The following is a 21,376-nucleotide window of genomic DNA, read 5'->3' as shown; positions in this document are numbered from 1 at the left end:
CTATTCTGTTTTATCATTTGTGTCTAATTGCTGTGTTTTAGGTTAGCTTAATTTTATTAAGATGTTTCAGAGAGTACCCCAGGCTAGCCTAAAGCACCGTCTTCCTGCTTCAGTCCCTGCAAATGCTGGAAATTCTAGGTGTGTGCCTCCACTTCTGCCTCAGTATGATGCTAAACAGAAATAACAAACATATCCTAGACTCACTCCCGATTCTAGAGTAAAGGATTTTAGCCTTTCAACACTGAGTGTGTTTGCTGTGGCCTTTTATTTAATAGTTGTATTATGCTAACATAGTTTCCTTCTCTTTCACTAAGTATGGAGTTACCACTGCCTAACACAAATGCAGTGGTGCACACAGTGGGCTTCACCCTGGGGTCTACCTACTCTTGGCAGGAAGAGTTCACAAGCATGATACCAAGCTATGAGCACAACCAGTCTTGTCGTGAACTGTGGTGCTGGAGAGGGAGCCCAGGCGCAGGGACACACTAAGAAGTGTTTTACCACTGAGCCTCATCTTCCCTGCGCGGGCTTCTGAAGACTGGCATCTAGTGACTTAATTTGCACACAGTGCTCCTTAGAGCCTTAGAGATGATCTGCTGAAGACCCGGCCTGTGGTCTAGGTACGTGTGAGTTCTCCACTCTTACTCTCCCTTTCATAACTGCTGTTAGCACTCTGCTTCAAAGAAATCGTATTCATGTTCTAAAAGCACACTTTGAAGCATCAGATACCCAGATCATTTAAGGCCAGGCTGGAGCTGGCTGAAGGCTTTATTTTTCTCCCATTGCATTTCACTGGGATGTTTTTCAAATACAAATTTACTTTTAAAATACTTACTAGCACTGTAAACTGTCACTTTGACCTAGTGATTACTAACTGTGGTAATGATAATACCATGTGGAGGAATATTCTAACACATTGAACTTTAGAGTCAAAGACTTAAAAGAAGTTCAATTCATACGTGTTTTTTTTTTTTTTTTAAACTCTCGGACAGTATGATAAATTGATCATAAAAAGGGCATCAAGTATAAAATGTTAAAATGGGGTACATTTTGTGAGGCTTTCAAGGAGAAAAGGTCATTGGGACTCACTGCTGCATTTTAAATAACAGTAAAACTTGCTTTAAGAGATTAATATTATAATCAGGAAATTTGATTCTATGCATCTTTTTTAGCAGGAAGATGAAGAATGGTGGTTACCAACTATAAAATACACAAGGAAAATGTTTTTAAGATGCCTTTAAGGGGCTGGAGAGATGGCTCAGATAATAAAACGCAAAGTGCACAGGCTTAATGAGCAGAGTTCGGATGCTGGGAAGCCCTGTGAATGCTGGGCTGAGTGGGCAATAGCCAGTAATCCCGACACTAGAGTCTGAGATGGGGTCCGCAGGGCAAGCTCATGAGCTAGACAAGCTGAATCAGTGAGCGCTGAGTTCAGGAACAGAACCAGGCCCAGTAAATAAACAGTGATTGAGACAGACATCCAACGTCAGCTCCAGGCTTCCACACACATATTCACAGGTTGGCATGGTCACCAATGCATATATGTAAGCCTACACATGTGAACACACACATGCAAAAATAATCTTTCAAGGATTCTTGAGTTAAATCTGACAAGAAGATAGACTTCAGAGATAAAAGGACGGGATGGAAACGATAGAGGAAATCAGGACAGAGTCTAGACATTTACTCTATGAACAAGTGTCCATCAGGAGAACTAAACCAACTACAACAGAGGCAGTCTCTTAGAGGGTGGAAATGATGCTTAAGAAAACCTTGAATTATCAGGGGGTGGAGGATTGGGATGGGGCTCAGCCCTTAAGAGCACTAACTGCTCTTCTAGAGGTTCTGAGTTCAATTCCCAGCAACCACAGAGTGACTCACAATAATGTATAATAGGATTTGATATCCTCCACTGGAGTGCAAGTTTACATACATAAAATATAAATAAAATTTTAAAAAATGCCAGGCGTGGTAGTGCACACCTTTAAACCCAGAAGCAGAAGCAGGCAGATCTCTGAGTTTAGAGTAATTTCCAGGACTGTAGAAAACCAACCAAACAAAACCCCTTAGATCACTAAAGGCATAAACAGACCCCCCACAGAGCAAACCCCAAAGTTGAGCATGGCTCTCCCTCCCTCCCTCCCGGAGCCCAGCTCTCCCTCCCCCTGGGCTCAGCTCTGTGCCTGAGGTCACCTTTGCCTCCCCGAGCTCCTTGTCTGCTGTCTCCAGCACTTGCTCCTTGTGCCTTTCCAGCCGCTGGGCTAACTGGTCGATCTCGGTTAGCTCCTGGCAGAGCTTCTCGTTTCTGTTGCTGAGGTTCACAACTTCAGTTGTCACTGTTTCCTTGGTTTCCATGAGCTCTTGAATATGCTTCTCCAGCTCTTTATTAGCTTGCTGGAGGAAGTCAACCTAAATCCAATTTATAATCAGAGTGACTGAGTGTATGTAAATTGAGAAACTATCCAAATTCTGAATTTTCAAACTAGAAGTTCTAAACACTCTATTTTAAAAGGTGCTGAAGTTATTAAATCCAGCTATTTTTTATGTGCAACCTTAAATACTATATTTCCCCCCAAAACTCACAATGTGACTTTAATAGATCTATATGTCCACTGGCATTGATTTTCAAATACAAAAAGATAAGAAATTCGTGTGAACTTCCTCCTAACAGAGCTTTAAAAATATGACAATACTGTCACAATGGCATTAACTTGTACTGCCCAATACAGTAGCTACTGGCATCTAGGTGTAGCTGCTGAGACTGGAAAGATGGTGAGTCTACACTGAGATGTGCTCAAAACGTAAAACACACGAGGTGTCAAAATCCTGGGATTCTGTTTGTTGTTTTTTAGAAAACTAAAAATTATTATATGCTGAAATGAAGTTTTGGATCTATTGGATAAATACATTATTTACAATTAATTCCATCTGTCTGGATTCACATTTCCATTGGACAGCAGTATCTGAATGTTGCTCTACAATCTTTGAACAAACCCAGCTACATACAGGTAAAAAAAACATGAGGCTTGTGTGTCCTTGCACCATGCTTTGATCTGAGCATGAAAAGGCAGATGGTGAGGACTGGACTTGGGTTTTGCATATTACACAGCATTTTATTACAAAGCTACATGCTCACCACATTAATAGATTATATATTAGGATATGATATATAATATGTATATAAAGTATAAAATAGATATATAGCATATATTATAGCCAGTACATATAATCTATGGCATATAGTATATATAAATATATGTATACCTTAAATATATGTATACCATAGATTAAAATAGTCATTAAGTTTTTAAAAATAGAGCCATCAAGAATTCCCCAATATACAAAAATAAACTTTTAAAATATATTTTAAAATAGTTTTTGTGTTTTTCCTATATACTTATACATTTTGTTATTGTTTTGTTCTTTTAAGATAGAGTCTCATGCAACCCATGGTAGTCTAGAATTTACTAAGGGGCTGAGGCACGCCTAGAAACAAACAAAACAAAACAAAAACAAAACTATGAATAAGTGAAGTGTGGTAATTGTAATTGTGCACTCGGGAGCGGGAGAGGCAGGATTCTAGGGCAAACTGAAGGCACTGCCTAGGGTTCATGGTCCTTTAAGTTTGTGACATTAGACCTATCTTACTTGCTGCCTCATGAAGCATTCTGATTTCTCAAAAGCTACCCCTTATTTCTACAGACTCTGGCTCTATCAGAAACCCTCGAGAGCCAGGCATGGTGACGCACACTTTTAATCCCACTACTGGAGAGGCAGAGGCAGAGGCAGAGGCAGGCAGATCTCTGTGTGTTCAGTGCCAGCCTGGTCTACAGAGAAGGTTTCAGGGTAGCCAAGGTTATATAGTGAGATCTTAAAATGGATAAACAAAAATCAATAAACAAATTAATAAACAAACAAAAATTGTCTTATAAATAATACTTCAGCCTGTCACTTTTATAAACTCACAGATATTATAAAAAAGAAACTCAAGTTTTTATATAGTTAGTGAACCCATCCTAAGAGCCATTACCTGGACATTTAAGTGAGCAATGAGTTTCTCATTGGTTTTATTTCTGGTCTCCAGAGACAGGACATCAGGGGAACAACCGCCATCCAACGCAAGTGACAGTCGCTGTATTTCTCGTTCTCTCAGTTCAATCTGAGAACAGAAAGTTCTGCTTTCAGTTGACAAAGTCTGGTGGCAAAGCGAATCCTTAACTGCACAATCATTCAGACACTCTATGCTAGTGTCCCACGGTGCATACAAGCGGCCACCATTTATACTGCAACCCACACGTGCACATAACACAGAACAGAGCAACATCAACAGCACCAACAGCACTCAATTATGGGACTGACTCTAACTTAATGTTTTAGTTTATTTCTCCCCTTTAAAATTAGGCAATTGTTTATATGAAGAGAAATATCTTGGCAGATTATATACATGTTCAAATACTGGGTAAGTCTGACACACTGCAGTACTCGGCAGAATGAATGAATACATGAATGAAAGGGAAAGACTAAAAACCAAGTTGCTATCTACTCAGTATTAGGAAGGACATGAAAATAGAGTGAATTTAATTATTATTTATATTTAGTCAAAGGATCAGTATTAGCCATATGCTGACATTAATTCACATGCAAGAATTAGGAAAACTGCATGCAGGTACACACACGTTTTTGTTTTCTTTTCCTCAAGAACAGAGAGGAAAAACCGAGTCAGTTCAATAGTTACTGATACCCAGTGATGGGTGTAAGGATGAGACAACGGGCTCTGACTTTCAGACACAGAGAGCATCGCAGGGAAGCATCTGAATCGTGGCTAACAGTGAGGGGAAGGCTGGGACGAGAGCGCCAGAAGTTACAGGGATGCAGACCCACTCTGCATTCTGGCCTGTAACACACCCAAGGCCTTGCTAATTCAGTGTCCACACAAGGTCACAGCAATGCTGTCTCAAGAAAAAGGATGCCCCAGGCAGGATGCACCAAAGCACAAAATCTGGGAACTATCTGAGGCGCAGAAATGGCTCAGCGTGACTGGACTGTACCGTGCAAGGAAGCTCACTGCTGGAGAGGAGTGTGAAGAATTGAGCATTGATCCAGAACAACGCCCTACCCATGAAGTCTTCAGAGACCCTGAGCACAAATATTACTGTTTAATGGTACAACCAGGAAGCTCCAACAAGGAGATAGCCTGAGCAAATGCTGATAGTATCAGGAGAGGTTGGAAACAGGAGAATATGGGGTGCTGGTATATGCCTGTATTGCTTTCTGTGCATAGCTTTGAGCATGCTCCGTGAGTGCCTGCCATTGAGCTGACCCCCTAGCCTTCACAACCTGGAATAAGTTCTGAGAAAAACAAACTCCAGAAAAAAGAATCAATAGCAGAGAGGACTCAACTACAATGGATAGACAGCACAGGAGCTTTTAATCAGAATGGCTGAGCAAATCCTCCACACACGTCAACCACCTCAGAGAGATGGCGAGGTTTGGGCAGTTCATGTTTATAAAGTACTTGAGGGAAATGTGGTTATAAACTGAAAAAATAGCAACAACATTCAATTTGTGCTTCTTTTGTGGGGGTCTTTTTTCCCTCTGTTGAGAACTGAACGCAGCACCTTATGCTAGGCAAGTTCCTTACCGCGGCGCTACAACTCAGTGTGAATACCTGGTACTTTAGTGCAGTGGTTCTCAGCCTTCCTTACGCTGAGGCCTTTAATGCAGCTCCTCATGTGTGCTGCCCCAGCCATAAAACCACTGTGCTGCTACTTCATAACTGCAATTTTGCTACTGTTATGATCATAGCACAAATATCTGATATGCAGGATATCTGATATGTGACCCCAAAGGAGTCACAACCCACAGGCCAAGAACCACAGCTTTTAGTGTCTTTACAAAAGTGGTTTTTGGTTTGGTTTTTTGTTTTTTTTTTTTTGTTTGTTTGTTTTGTTTGTTTGGGTTTTTTTTTTTTTTTGATGATATTAAAATTTCCTTTAACTCCTTTCTAATCCAAATAATTTTCAAAGTACTTTAAAAACAAGAGGTATACCAACACATTAGGTACATATAGAATTATATGTACAGATTATAAAAAAAATGCAGTCATGTACATGAAAAACAAGTTACCAAGTTTAAACTCCGGGAGCACAGTAGGAAACAAAGTACGCTGGTCAGCCACGTCGTGAATTGTGCAGGCAAATGGATGGAACTAGAAAATATCCTGTGTGAGGTAACCCAGACACAAAAGGACATGCATGGTATGTACTCACTGAAAGTGGATATTAGCCAAAAAGTTCAGAATACCCATGACACACTCACAGACAGTAGGAAGCTTAACAAGAAGGAAGGCCCAAGTGAGGATGCTTCAATCCCACTAGAAGGGGAACAGAGGGGCCTGGGTGGGAGAGAGGAGGGGGAGGAAAGAGGGAGGCAGGATCAGGTATGGGAGGAGACAGGAGAATGAATGGAAATATGAAGCTGCAGTGGTTTGCAGGCAGGGGAGAACCTCTAGAAAATCCCAGAGAACTGGGATGTGAGAGGCTCTCAAGACTCACTAGGGATGACCTCCGCCAAAATGCCCAACAGTGAGGAGAGGGAACTTGAAGAGCCCACCTCCAGCAGTCAGACAGGGCCCAGTGGAGAGACAGGGACCATCCATCTTCAAAGTTTTTGACCCAGAATTGTTCCTGACTAATAGAAATACAAGGACAAAAATGGAACAGAGACTGGAGGAAAGGCCATCAAGTGACCTGTCCAACTTGGGATTTATCCCTTGGGGGGGCACCAAACCCTGACATTATTACTGATGCCATGGTGTGACTGCAGACAGGAGCCTAACATGACTGTCCTCTTGAGAAACACTACCAGCAACTGACTGAGACATATGTAGATACTTACAGCCAACCACTGGACAGAGGTTGGGGGCCCCTGTGGAAGAGTTAGGGAAAGGACTGAAGGAACTGAAGAAGATGGAAACCCTATAGGAAGACCAGCAGTGTTAACTAACCTGGACCCCTTGCAGCTCCCAGAGACTAAGCCACCAACCAAAGAGCATACATGGACTGGTCCATGGTCCCGGCACATATATAGCAGTAGACTGCCTTGTCTGGCCTCAGTGGGAGAGATTATGTCCCATAATCCTGTAGAGACTTGATGCCCCAGGGAAGGGGGACAGGGGAGTTGGGTGAGCTGGGAGTGAGTGGGGAGGGGGGAGGGGATGGGATGGTGGGGTGGGGAGCATCCTCTCAGAGACAAAGGGGATGAGGGAATGGGTGAAGAGCCCTTAGAGGGGGGACTAGGATGGGGGGCAACATTTGGAGTGTAAATAAATGAAACAATAATAAAATAAAAAGACACCAGCACAGAGAGCAAGTACACAGAGCTTGCTGGAATTACGATCTAACATAGCGTCTACTGAGTTCTAGCCTCTTAGACAACTGCGTTATACTATAGTAATAACTTCCAGAGGAGCTGCACTGAAGACAGCAGCCCAGAAGAGGAACTGTCAAACATTTATATCCAAAGTAAAAACTAAATAATTAAAATAATAATTACACAATTATTTTCTTTTGTTTGTAAAAATGATTCATTTCCATATTCCGTGTGTGCACGTTATAAATGGTGGTTGGAAGACAACTTTTAAGAGTCGGTTCTCTCCCTCTGCCATGTGGGTCCCCGAGGTCAAACTCAGGCCATCAGGCCTGGTTGCAAGCACCTCTACCCACTGAGCCATCTTGTTGGCCCTCCTAACAAATATAATTATAAAACAAGTATGACTATAAAAGTATGTTGTCATACTTCAATAAATTATTCTTGAAATGAACATAGTTAACACTTATAAGTTTTATTTGGGGAAAATTTTTTTATTTAGGGAGAGAGATGCTTTAAATAAAATTAAAACTAAAATTACTGCTCACCCTCAATGAATAATAATGGACCAGTAATGGAGAGCTACTCCACCTATTAACTCAACTAACAAGCTTTTTGGAAAAGAAAAAGGCTGTACTTAAAGCTAGGAATCTGTAATAACAAGTAAAAGACAACTCTAGTCACGATCGATCAGAGCACACACATCCCCACCCAGAGCCAGAGACTAAAAGCCCACCTGCTTGCTGTAGTCCAGCACTCCTTTCTCCATCTGTGCTAGCTTCTCCTGCAGCTGCTGGACCTCCTCCTGCAGCTCCTGAATCCTGAAACATGTATGACGTATGTCAGCATGTGTAACAGACACGTATGTCAGCATGTGTAACAGACACATATGTCAGCATGTGTAACAGACACTTTGGTGGAGAGAGACAAGACACCACAATGGAACATCCAAGTGATGCTGTTGCAGGAGCGACGCAGGGCTTTGCTCAAGGTCCCAGTGCCTCGGCAGGAAGACAGTACATCACCTTGGAGAGCAGACAGCAAAATTGAGAGGCAAGAGATTTGAAACTCATATACATCATGCAAGAAAACAGCTCACTTTTCCATTGGGTCCTTAGAACAACTCTGAGGTACGGCTACCAATCCTTAGGTTCAGGAAACTGAAAACCCAGTCCAAAATTCACAATATCCCTAAGTGAAATAGGGTGGTTTTTTGACCCCAGACAACCCTGTGTTGCCTATAAACTACTTTACACTTCTGGAGAGCAAAGAACTGAGAAAACTGCAATGTCCTAAGTGACCCCAGCAAAGCCTGCTTTTCCCAGAACCTGTAAGTTCTAACAAAATCGAGACTTTGTCCAAATCACCTGAACTCTACATGGATTCTATCGGCTCAGTATGGCATAACCCACTTTTGGCTAGAAAAGCCGGAAGCAGGTCTGCTTTGAAGACAGAATTTCCATGAGCTGCAATAAGTAGGTTGCTGAGACCTCATCCTAACTCTTACCAAAGCCAAAAGTGTCTACTACTCTAAGTTGAGAATAAGAGCATGCATGCAGGCATGCAACACCAATACAGAAGAGATGGTATGCAATGAGTGTGTGTGTGTGTGCATGCAGAATAAAACCGCCCACTGTTTTATAGCCTGATGGCACTTCTACAGTGTAAATGATTTTCTAAATAATACCACCAGGCTACCTGATTGTACCCTGAACAGATGAGCAACCCACAAAAGGTCAAGACAGCCATATAAATAGAGGCACATAATTTTAGGAGAGAGTAAATGACTGAAACAATCTTAGGCAGATCCCGACCGATGCTCTTTTAGATATAGCTGGTTGAAAACCTCCTGTGTTCTCTGTATGAACCACAAAGTCCTTAAAAACTATCCCTGTGTGTACCACAGTTTGGATGCCTCACCCAGGGTCACTGGGACTTGCTTGTGTCCCTTAACTGTCCCTAACTCTCTTAGCAACATGTGGACTGCAAGCATTTCCAACTGGCAGCAGCACCTTCCTCTGATGATCTCAGAGCACGTGCTCAGGGTCTCGCCCTGGAGGCCTGAGGAACAGTTAATGAACTGAAATACATAGCTAAGTCTGATTTATACTTAAGGAAATATAAATACAAGGCTACGGAATTCATGAGATAAGAATTTCAGACCATGTTAGGAATCTATTCATGTCCAGCTGGCATTTTGCTATATCTGAAGCAGTAGAGATTCTAGAAAAAGATAACCTACTTAGATGTCAAAGTGACTCTATTGAGATAGGTTCTTAACAGCAGTAAGTTATTTTACAGCAAGCATGGGCAGAAACCTCAGACTTGTTTGAAATCAGAGTTTTTAAATACGTAAAAAAAAAAATCCAGATTATTCTGGAAATACCTACTGAGATTGAGCGCCGATGCAATGTTCTGTGCTAGACATGGGGATGCAACAATCGACAAGTCCAAACCTTCCCACTATACACCTTATGATACAACAGGGACCACAGGATCAGTCACGTCCACAAAGATGAAGAAGATGATGAAGATGCTGCTGCTGCCGCCGCCGACTTTGGTATTAGGGATTGAACTCGGGTCCTCAGGCATGCTAAACTTCTCTCCCACGCCCAGCCTCAGCAAAGGAAGAGCATCACACACCTGTTGTCAGCCACTTGCAGGAGGTCCGCAATGTATGGGTCTTCTGGTTGAGGAACCGGGTATGCGCTGACTTCTGAGGGTGGGGCTGGTTCATCGATTTGCATCCGCTGGCGCCTAAATGCAATGTTTCTTTTCCTGCCACCTAAGAAAGCAGAGACAGACGTATGGCTTAAAAACAAAGGATAAACACAATACTTTTCTAGGTACTAAAAAGCACAAGCTAACCTGTTATAAAGAGGGCTCATCCGTAAATACCCACATTGATCTGTGACTGAAAATTGTGTTCCTGAAACATCTAATAAGGCAAGGTTATAAAATAAGTTTTCTGTGCCTACAGGCTAGGCAAATGCACAGTTTAAACTGTCCCTCTGCTAGATTAGATTTTGGCAGGACTTAAAGCTGAGTGTGCCTTGCAGTGATCAGTGCCGTGTGCTAACATAACACGGTCAGACAAGGAGCACTGACGGCAAGAGTAAGATACACATGTATATTAAACACTGTCAAAAGAACAGACAACTGGAGCCGGGAGACTGCTCAAATGGAAAACTGTTCAAGCATGGGGACTTGTGTTCAGTCCCCGGAAACCGCGTGTTGGTACTGTGCCTATAAGCCAGCACCCGAGAGGAGGAGACAAGAAGACTCCTGGACTTGCTGCACAGCCCGTCTATCCTAATAGGCAAGCTCAAGACGCAGTGAGAAACCTTGTCTCAAAACAACCTGGTGGAAAGTGATAGAGGAAGAAACTGGAAGTTGACTTCTGGCCTACACACATTCCTGCACACACACACAAAGAGTGGATAACTAAAACTCTAAAGAGCAAAACTAAATATAAGAGGATGTCACCTATAATACGCTAATCTGAATTAGTAGTGAATACCTATCCATAGCTATCTTTGTAGGTAGCAGGGATATGTTAAGTGGATAGATGATCTTGGAGTGGTATAAAACTCAGCAGCTAGCAAGACTAGAGCTACACTTTCTAAACTAATAGATTCTCACGAAAAATAAATATAGCCCACAGTTCTGTATCCACGAGCGCTTTACCCAGCTTGGTTAAGAAGGAAACCAGACATTACCAAAGGGTCTGCACTATAGGAAACCAGAGCGTTACCAGGTGTCTGCACTATAGAAACCAGAGCGTTACCAGGGGTCTGCACTATAGAAACCAGAGCGTTACCAGGGGTCTGCACTATAGAAACCAGAGCGTTACCAGGGGTCTGCACCACAGGAAACCAGAGCGTTACCAGGGGTCTGCACTATAGAAACCAGAGCGTTACCAGGAGTCTGCACTATAGAAACCAGAGCGTTACCAGGGGTCTGCACCACAGGAAACCAGAGCGTTACCAGGGGTCTGCACCACAGCACGCAGGTTCTTCTCTTGAAGCTGCTGGATCTTTTCATCCTTGGCTTTGCTCTCTTTCTCCAGGACTTTGACCTTGTGAACATACTGGTTGTTCAGAAACTTCAGATCAGCTGTCTCACGGGAACATTTCTTCAGTGTCGTCTTCAAGTCTTACAGTGAGGAAGAGAAAAACAGTTCTAAGGCCCAAGCCATCCACACGGACTTGAAAGGCGCCACCCGAGCCTTACACACGCTCTGTAGGAAGCCGAAGTCACTGTCTGCCACTACAAATCTGAACATAACCCACGAAGCACAGAAAGAGACTTTGGGATTTTGTTGTTGTTGTTGTTAATGTATACACCCAATGTGTACCATGGGTTTGATCCAGTAAGGTGGGTTTCGGGTGAAGAATTTTGAAAATAAAATTTATAGTAAGATAACCAATAATTACCTTTACCTTTGAAATCTACTTCCTGGCCCAAACACTAAGTAACTGATACCTGGCTCTCACTTATTCATTACTTTTCGTTTGAGAAAACATATTCCGTTCTACCATCTGATATTCTCTATACTAATTACTAACCAAGAAGCATAATCTACATGTAGTGCACATGATCACAGCTATGGAGTGCTCATTTTAGTCCACTCTCTAACCACAGTTCTATTCATTGGATTTAGGGAGCTCTTGGTAGGTCTATCATTTTCCATATCAAGTATTTTAAAGGGACATTAGCCTTTTCCACCTAAAAACCAAAGAGGGCAAGGAGCCTTCATTAAAAAAAAAAAAATCACCATCAAAGTTTCATGTACCTTTAATGTGCTTGTCTGAGCATTCTCTGAGCTTCATTAACTCCAGATACAATTCATTATTCTCCTTATTCAGTCTTGTATTTTCAAGTTTATAAGGTTCCAAAACAAAATCGAGATTGGCACTTTCCTTTTCCGCCTTTCCCGAGGACAACCTGCACTGCCGCAGGCTTTCTGTCGTATGAACGAGGTCACTAGTGGTAAGAGAGAAAAGACAAATGTAACAACACGTTCCATGACATTTTAGTAACTAAATACATTTCTAAAACGGATTAAATATGTTAATGTTAGGGTTCTTTCAGGGTATCAAAGGGTCCTCAAGTTTCTCAAAACAGGCCTATCTATAAACTAGAAAATACAAACACATCAAACGGTTGTTTGTTTGATTTGTCCTTCAGTTCTGAAAGTAATTTCATTGATAATTTTACCTTCGGTTTAAAAATCCTATTGCTTAGGAACATCCAATTAGGGCACTCAACAAAATGAGTTAGCATGCCCGATCGCTGGTCACTCTCCCCTCTCGCTCCTTCTCTAGGCAGCAGAGCCTGTGAACCCGGCTTTTCACTGAGTAAATATAGACCTGATTGTGTGCCCTGTGTCACCTCCAGGAAGACACCAACCAGAACCACTCTTACCTCTCACCACATAGATCAATAAAAAACAACACTCACTCCATAGATGTTCCATGAGAAGAAAACACACACACACACACACACACAAATGCACTCTTTAATGAAGAACTTATATTCTATAGACAGTTGTCAAAGAGACATCATGGCACACGATAAAGCAAACATTTCCGTGCTTACTAGTTGAGCAATCTATAGCAGCTATAGGTGAACACGGCAGTCTCATGAAGTTTACAATGCAAGGAAGACTAAACCAAGATGTCAAGGATGATGCACGGTGATTGTAAAATGCTGTGCCTGTCCTACACAGCACGGAGTGTGAGAAGGTGCAAGAACAGAAAGGGAGAGCACGCTACAGGCAGAAGGAGTAGTGAGCAAGACAGCAAGGCTGAGAGTACACGGACTTCACAGAGCATTACATGACTCAACACATGGGAGTAATAACACCACATTAGAGTGCCTTTCTAGACTAGCAGAAACTAATTGCCAGCTCGGCAGACAGAATTTAAGGGGGAAGTTGCGTGGGAGTAACGCTCAATGGTAGAGCACTGGCCCAGCACACTCAGAGGCTGTGTTTGTCCTCACCACTGTGAAAGGATAACAACAAACGACAAGCCAGAGACGGGAGAGGGCGCCTCTAACCTCCATCAGACACCTCAGAGTGTGATTCCCTTCAGGGAAAGGCCCGATGGGTATAGCGACCCCTAGCATCCTGCCCCACAAAGGTCCTCTTTTGAGGACCAGGCTTAGGATGAAAGAGAGACCAGGCAAGCTTAGGACTTCTCCAAAATCCACTGGTTGCATTACCATGAAAAGAAGGTCAGCTACGAACTTGGTAAGTGGATTAAGGACTACACACATTAATAACTATACTTTCATCTTTACCTGAAAAGTTTTTCTACCAAAGGCAGACTGTCCACTGACAGGGTCTGGCGGTAGCCCAGCTGGTCTAACCTCTTCCGAATGTTAATATACTTTCTCTCTGCAGCTGTAGTCATCTTGCTTCCAAAACCAGTTTTAGTCACACTCCCAACTTAAAGGCCTGAAAGAGAGAATCAACACAAGCTGTTAAACATAACTTTAACATCAAAGAATCGTTGGTTTCTTTTAATGTCGTCAGTGCTCTATAGTACTAATACTTAGTTAAATCCAATACATATGATCTCCATATTGCTACATTACAACATGTGGTTCTTCATGAACCTGAATCTAAAACTTAAAACAATGAAAATTCTAGAAGGAAACAAAGGTTTTCCAGAGGCAGGCAGGGGACCCTTGCAATTCCACTTTCTTACAGAGCTGTAGCTGGCAGGCAGGCAGGTATCCTGCTCATTCTAGGCAAGTGCCCTACAGGGGACTATGTCCACAACCCACAGGGCACCCCTTAGTGACAGTAAACATAAAAGAAAGACATGCTAAGTAGGACCTCATAAAAGTAGAAACTATCAACTCATCAAAACATGCTAGTAAGGAAAATGTAAAGGCATGGTCAGGATGCGGCTTAATGGTTGTTCTCTCTTAGTATTGGGAAGCTCTGGATCCGAGCTCTGAAACATCAAGAAAGAGGAATGCGAGTGGGGAATGAAAACTAGAGTACTAGAAAATATTCACAAGATCTAAGAAAATATTTACATACTGAATAGAAAATAAACTCTTGGATCTTAGTAACACAACAATCCAATAAGAAAATTGGGGCAAGATCTCGTAGGAGGCACATGACTCTAATCTCAGAATTTGGGAGGCAGAAACAAGCCTGTACACTGTACACAGTAAGTCGGAGGCCCAGGGATACATAGTGAGACCTGGTCTCAAATTATCCCCCCAAGGATAATTTGGTCTGTGCATTTCACCATGTAAATTTCACTCCCATATTGGTTCTTTTCATTGTCTTGAGACAAAGGCCTTATAACATCCTGACTGATCTAGAAAATTGTATTAAAACTAAACTTTAGTTGTACAAACATTTGAAAAGACACCTTGCAAAAGGCATCTTGAGGGAAATATATGAAAAGGTGCGTAACATGCAAAGACTCTCAGCTTAAGAAATCCACACACCACCCAGAGAGTAGAAAACCACTGTGGAACGAGCCAAACAGCTTCCTATTAAGTGAAACACAGTCCTAGCTGATAACACCATAATTCTATTCCTACAGCTTTACAAAAGAAAACGGACAGGAATATGCACAGGGAGACTCCAGCAGCTTCACCTGTAACTGTACAGAGCTGGAAAGGGGATGAACAAGCTATCCTACGCGGGCTAGAAACAGTTTCACGGGCCTCTGGAGAGTCTCTGGAAAGGATAGATCTTTTTTCCCAAAGTGATAGAGGACTGCCTGGGGTAAGTTACCCAGGCACAGACATTCATGGAAAGTGCTTAAAGGCACACTGAAGGTGCATTTCACCGTGTAAATTTCACTCCCATATTGGTTCTTTTCATTATTTTGAAATATACCATCCTGACTGGTCTAGAACTCATATTATTGGCCAGACAGCCCCATCTTTTTCTTCTGCCTGTGCCTTTGAGTGCTAGGACTACAGATGTGTACCACCAGGCCCAATCTTACTTCCTTTTTTTTTTTTTTTTAAGTAACACACATGTAAGTAGCTCAGTATACATTTTTATGCTTGTCTATTTCTATGCTTGTTTGTTTACCGTATCCAGGGTTAAGCACTGAGCCTATGACATGGTAGGAGAGCACTCTTTACTGGGCAATACCTCCAGCTGTTATACTTGTCTTCTCAAACACCTATGATTATTTATTATCTCTACCAATCTGCCCTAAAATTGAGTTATGCAGAGACCATTTCTAACCTTTGCCAAAAAATTGTAGTCATAGAACTCATGTTTCTAAATCAAATAAAAATTATGTCCTTCACCACTAGTAAAAATTATAAGTGCACATAAATGAATACATGCAAAACCTGATGCTCCAAACACCCATTGTGGGATCGAGTACCAATGTCACCGTTCCTATTTAAAGCATAAAGCCAAGAAGGCTGTCCCAAGAAAATAGCTTCCCCAACCACAGGGCTACTTCTAAATTAGTGTTTCTTCTTGGTTATCCCCGTTAACAAATCTAGGATCTTCTTTTAGAGGCTTCCCCTAGGGCTTTCTAGGTCCCTCCACAAAAGGACTTGATTGATGCCGGAGGTGTTTTACAGAAACTCCTGTGCTCACAAGAAAAACATCTGACAAGATAAATTAGCGGGGCAAACTCCAAGAACTATGCCCCCTCCTTGACAGCTGCCAACTCCGGGTACCAGGAAACCATCTTTCTCCATCCTTCATGAAGGCAGAATGAGAATACGAATCAAAAGACCATGGGCCATAATAAGTAAAGTCCTCCAGGCTGGGGGGTGATATGTACATATTAGGGTTTCCCCTATATTCCAGATCACAAGCTTTAAATCAAAACAGCCGAAAAGGGTAGGTTCCGCAGTTACAACTAGCTGTCCACTAAACCCTGGGGCGTTGTTGTCTCAAAGCGGGCACCTCTTACTTTCTCAGAAATATGCAACCTGCGGATACAGTAGCGTTTAAAAAAACCAACACCAGAGTGCGGGCACCGCAAAGGGCACGGGCCGGAGCGGCCAAGCAGTCCTTCCCCGGCTCAGGCCGGAGGGTGGAACGGCAGTTCTCCTCGGGTCGGCCCCGGGCCGCACGGACGGACGGACGGACCGACGGACTGTGGGACGGTCCCCGCGCCGCCCTCCCGCACTTCCTCCCGGCAGCGCCCGGGCTCCCGCCCTCGCTCGGGGGTGGGGGTGGGGACCGCCCCGGAGGCCCCGCGACCCGGCCCAGCCCCCGCGGCCTCCCCCGGGTGCGCCTCACCGCCGCTCCGTCCCGAGGTACATCGCCCTCCGGACCCGCTGTCCCCGCTGGCTCGTCCTGCTGCGGCCAATGGCTCCGGCACGAGCGCGGTTTGAAAATGGCGCGGAGAGAGACGGTCGCGGCCCACAAGGAGGGAGCGCCGCCGTTGCCCCGGTAACGGACCGGAGCGGCCCACAGTGGCGGCGCGCGCGCCGGCCGCCCGGAGATGGCGGCTTTCGGCCCTCGGTGCCCGGAAACGTAACGGCCGGCCGATGCCGGGGCTACGGCGCCCCCTGGCGGGGAGCCCGAACCTCTGCGGTGCCCGAGGACCTTGCCAACTGGCCGCTGGCGGTAACCATCAGCTAACCCCCAATGACCTTTCACAGGTGAATTTCTGCTGATCGCCCTGTCTTCCCCCTGGATGTCACTGTCCTTGCAGCTTCTCCTGGCTACCACTTGATAACAGTTATTGCCCCGTACCCATGTAAACCCCCAGAATAGAATCCGACCATCAAAACCTACTTGTTTACGTTTCTCCCTGCTGCTTCCAATTGTGGGCTCCTTGAATCAGATATTCTTTTATTCAACTGTATTTCTCTAGCATCTGTCACAGTATTTGTAAATGTTAAATTGAAATGAATTGCTTACAATAGCTTGCTCATGGTTACAAAGATCATGGTCAAATCCCCAGAGTCCACCACTCTCCTAAAAACTTTCTAGATGGTTAAGAGTTGAGTTTTTGTTTGTGCGTGTTTTGTTTTCTTTTGTTGTTTGTTTCTGCTTATATTCCTTACCAAGCCGGCCTTTCCTCTGACTATGTACTTTGTCCACTGCTCAGCACGGAACTGTATGTTGGGATGTGAATTGCTCTGTGCCGATTCATTCTTTGTTTTCACGTCTCAGTCTCCATTTTGTGTGCTTTGTCCGTTTTTAATTGGAAGTTTTAAGGAGCTAATGAATCCTGTAGAGATTTTTATACCATCTTGCACATATACAAGTAAGCATATGTTTATGTAAAGACAAATATCTTTTTTAAAAAAAGTCATAAATATCAGAAATTGGCTGTGCATAGCCATCTAGTGAAGATAGATAACATTGGTGGCCCCCCTTACCCCAAACACACACCAACTAAATGTTAGAACAAAACTCAGTGAAGAAATACAACGGGGTACATGGGATTGAAAGCTACAGTTAGCCTTTGTTCCAAGTGGCATTGATAACCCAGAGTCAGGGTCACTGCTGACCTCCGAGGCCTAAGGTCAGGGATCCTGGCACACAAAACTTGAAAGATGAGAATGCAGAATGCTGCTGCTTCCCACCCAAGTCCTAGCGCTTTAAGCAAATTGCATGGCTGTGGAGGCATGGAGGAAAACAGATGCCCTCACCACAGAAAGTGAGCTTTGTAGACTTAATATCAGCACCAACAGGAGTTCCTGAAACACTTAGAATGAGGTTTGCCTAGAGGCTGGTGGGGTCCTGATTGTAAGGAGGAAGAAAGCCAGATGTAAAGGTAAAAGAGTTGCTTTCACTGAAAACTGATGCTGTAGTTTAGATCTGAAATGTGGTGGTCTGAAGGAGATTGGCCCCTATAGCCTCATATACTTGAATAGCATGACCCCTAGTTGGTGGAACTGTCTGGGAAGGATTAGGAGGTGTGACCTTGTTGGGAAAAGTGTGTCACTGGGGATGTGATGGCTAACATTATATTGATGGCTCACTTTAAAACTGCTTGAGAGAAGCAGAAACCAAAAATGGACTTCCAATGGGTTAGATTTTAAAATTGCCTGGTTTTGCACAACTTTAACAAAACTACTGTTTCTGCTTCGTAAACAAAAGCTTGTTTTACATGAGATGACTTTGTGCTCTTTGCCTGTGTAAGTCCCCCACTGAGGTGGCTGGGGGCTGTGCTGCACTCAGGAGTTCCCAATCTGGGTGTTGAACTGGTGTCTGTATATGAAAGTAGCTTCTTTGTTAAAACTTACTAATGGTCAGACTGGCGAATCTCCGAACCACCTCAGACCTATAACAGAGGCAGGTTTTGAGGTTTCAAAACCCATGCCATTCCCAGTTAGCTCTATCTTTTTGGAGCTTGTAGATCAAGATGTGAGCTCTCGCCAGGTGGTAGTGGCACATACCTTTAATCCCAGCATTCGGGAGGCAGAGGCTGGCAGATTTCTGAGCTCGAGGCCAGCCTGGTCTACAAAGTGAGTTCCAGGACAGCCAGGGCTACACAGAGAAACCCTGTCTTGAAAACAACAACAACAACAACAAAAAAAAGCTCTCAGCTGCTAATCCAGTACCACCCCTGCCTGACTGCCTGCCTGCTGAAACACTCCCTGACATGATGGGTATTGTCTTAGTTAGGGTTTTACTGCTATGAACAGAGACCATGACCAAGGCAACTCTTATAAGGACAACATTTAATTGGAGCTGGCTTATAGTTTTAGAAGTTCTGTCCATTATCATCAAGGTGGGAACATCAAGGTGGGAACATGGCAGCATCCAGACAGGCATGGTACAGGAGTTGCTGAGTGGTCTACATCTTCATCTGAAGACTGCTAGCAGAATACTGGCTTCCAGGCAGTTAGGGTGAGGGTCTTAAAGCCCACACCCACAGTGACACACCTACTCCAACAAGGCCACACTTCCTAATAGTGCCACTCCCAAGGCCAAGCATATACAAACCATCACAGTTATGGACCCTAACTCTCTCAAGTTGTCTTGGTCCAAGTTGTCTTGGTCGTGGTGTCTTAGTACAGCAACAGAAAGGTAACTAAGCCAAATGTCCTCCAAAGGCCTGTGGGCTATGGCCTGGTCTTCAGCATGGCACTGCTGGGAGGCAGCAGATCCTTTAAGAAGTAGTTTAGTGGAAGGAAACTAGGCCTGCCATGATTGTTCTGCTTGGTCACAGGTCCAAAAGCAACAGAGCCAACCAACCATAGATGGAAGCCAGAAGCAACCTCCCCCCACACACACCCAAAGTGTTTTTGCCGTTTTAATCTGATAATTTAAAGTACTTTGTCACAGTGATGGAAAGTTAATGCCATGAGCTTGCAGGTGAAAAGAATGTAGTGGATATATTTTAAATGAGGAGATCAGGCTTTCTCAGGCTCACCACCTCTAACACCTGGACAGACAATCCTTTTTGAGAGGAGTTGTCCTGAGTATTGTGGAATGTTTAGCACCCTTCCTGGCAGCTTCCACCTCAGATGGTTGCTATAGTCACAGTGCCTTCAGGACTTTCCAAATGTCCTTTGAGGTAAAACCTGTAACTTCAGGCTTTCCCGCCCACACTCCAGTTCCCAAAATTATATATGAATAAATGCCTAGGCCAAAAGCTTTGACTTCCCCATTCCCCCACTCATAACTCAGTTATCACATTTGTTCTAAGTTCTGCCACCTGATTATCACCTCTCCTCAGGTTCATGTGGCCATCTTCCTCAGAGTTCAGGGTGAATGTCACCCCCAACTGACTCTATCCCAGAATTCCAATCTACTAGATATCCTACCTTCTAATCCTGCCTCGGGTCATTAGCCAATCAGCTTTTTATTCACTGGTGATGCTTCTACACAGAGCACAAGAGATGATCCCTACACCTCCCCTTTTAGTCCTATACAAGGCTCTTTCTCTTTCCATAATAAATTATAAACAATAATAACAGTTATGAAAACTATCTGATAAGATTATATTGGCAAAGTTTAGTCCATATGTATTTGGCAACCCTGGAGAAAGTATTGTTATCTATCCTATCTTGTTGAGTTTAAAGTTCTATACCTAAATCAATATCTATCATAATCATTGTGAGACTATAACTATCTAGTCTTCAACACCATCAGAGACCTGAGAAGGAATAAATATTACCTAGGTATGCAGGAAGTGCAGGCAAGAAACTTCCAAAATTATAGAAATGACATACATACTTGGATGCATGGACAGTCCCCCAAAATTTCTCTGTGTTGTTGGAGCATCATCTTCAGCCTTCTGGCCCAGAATATTCCACAGACTTTTCTGTGAAGCACAAGTTATGAAGGACTGCTTACCCTGTCTTGGTAACACTTGGCAGTCTACTTCCCTGTGTCTCATTTATCTAGTTTGGACAGCATACTGTCAGCAGTTTCTTGCCTAGTGCCTAGCTTGCAAATTCCATATGGATGCTCTTTGATGCTCATCATCTTCCTTGAAGTAGAATGGGGTGCTGCCAGGCATTGTCAAAATGCCTTTTGTTAATAAAACATCCTTAAATGTGATTTCTGTGGATCTCTGAGGTTTTTGAAAACCATCTATCTATAGTATACCTGATTTGTTTCTAGCTATTTACTATCTGTTCAACTTTGAAAACATCTTATTGTAATTAATTAGACTTATATCTAACATAACCATGGGTTTGATTGTCTGACTACTAACTTGCATTTTTAATTATCCTAAACAGTTTGCAGTAGCGGCTTTCAAGGACTAGAACTTCACATTAACTAGGTACAATACCTTAATCAAGAGTTGAAACATATATACATAGTGTTTTATAGCAAAAATATAATTCTAAATCTGTATCAATATACAAAGTCCATACCAATGTAAAAATATTTGTCTTCTTGATATTCTTTGGTCTAAAAGTAGGTTCAATAATCTACCCTTTTACCCTATTATTTCTATATCTCCCTTTTTTCTTTCCAACCTTTCTCCCCCCACCACCCACCTTTGCCCTTAGTATAAGAAAGAAAGAAGGATAGAGGAAAGAAAAGGAAAGTAAGAAATCCCTGTGTCTGACCTCCTTTTTT

General features: G+C 43.1%; 1 protein-coding gene across 5 annotated transcripts in view; it reads right to left on the bottom strand.

Moving 5' to 3' along the window:
- Cep135 (centrosomal protein 135) overlaps positions 1-16,893 on the bottom strand; it is a 57,814-nt gene extending 40,921 nt beyond the window's left edge. For 2 of the 5 annotated variants that reach the window (XR_389278.4, XM_006535025.4), the window contains exons 1-8: positions 16,622-16,893; positions 13,675-13,831; positions 12,164-12,354; positions 11,356-11,523; positions 10,012-10,153; positions 8,105-8,189; positions 4,031-4,159; positions 2,194-2,409 (exon numbers count right to left, since the gene is read on the bottom strand). Coding sequence is in view for 3 of the 5 variants with exons in the window: in XM_006535025.4 (XP_006535088.1) it covers positions 2,194-2,409; positions 4,031-4,159; positions 8,105-8,189; positions 10,012-10,153; positions 11,356-11,523; positions 12,164-12,354; positions 13,675-13,787 (1,044 nt within the window). In the remaining 2 variants the exon portion in view is untranslated. The other 3 variants (NM_199032.3, XM_006535028.3, XM_006535027.3) reach the window with 3 other exon arrangements.
- Between the last annotated feature and the right edge of the window lie 4,483 nt (positions 16,894-21,376).

The sequence above is a fragment of the Mus musculus genome, chromosome 5, assembly GCF_000001635.26.
Source record: "Mus musculus strain C57BL/6J chromosome 5, GRCm38.p6 C57BL/6J".
In the NCBI taxonomy this organism is placed as follows: domain Eukaryota; kingdom Metazoa; phylum Chordata; class Mammalia; order Rodentia; family Muridae; genus Mus; species Mus musculus.
The sequence above is the reverse complement of the archived record's forward strand: the minus strand, read 5'-3'. Positions and strand labels throughout refer to the sequence as shown.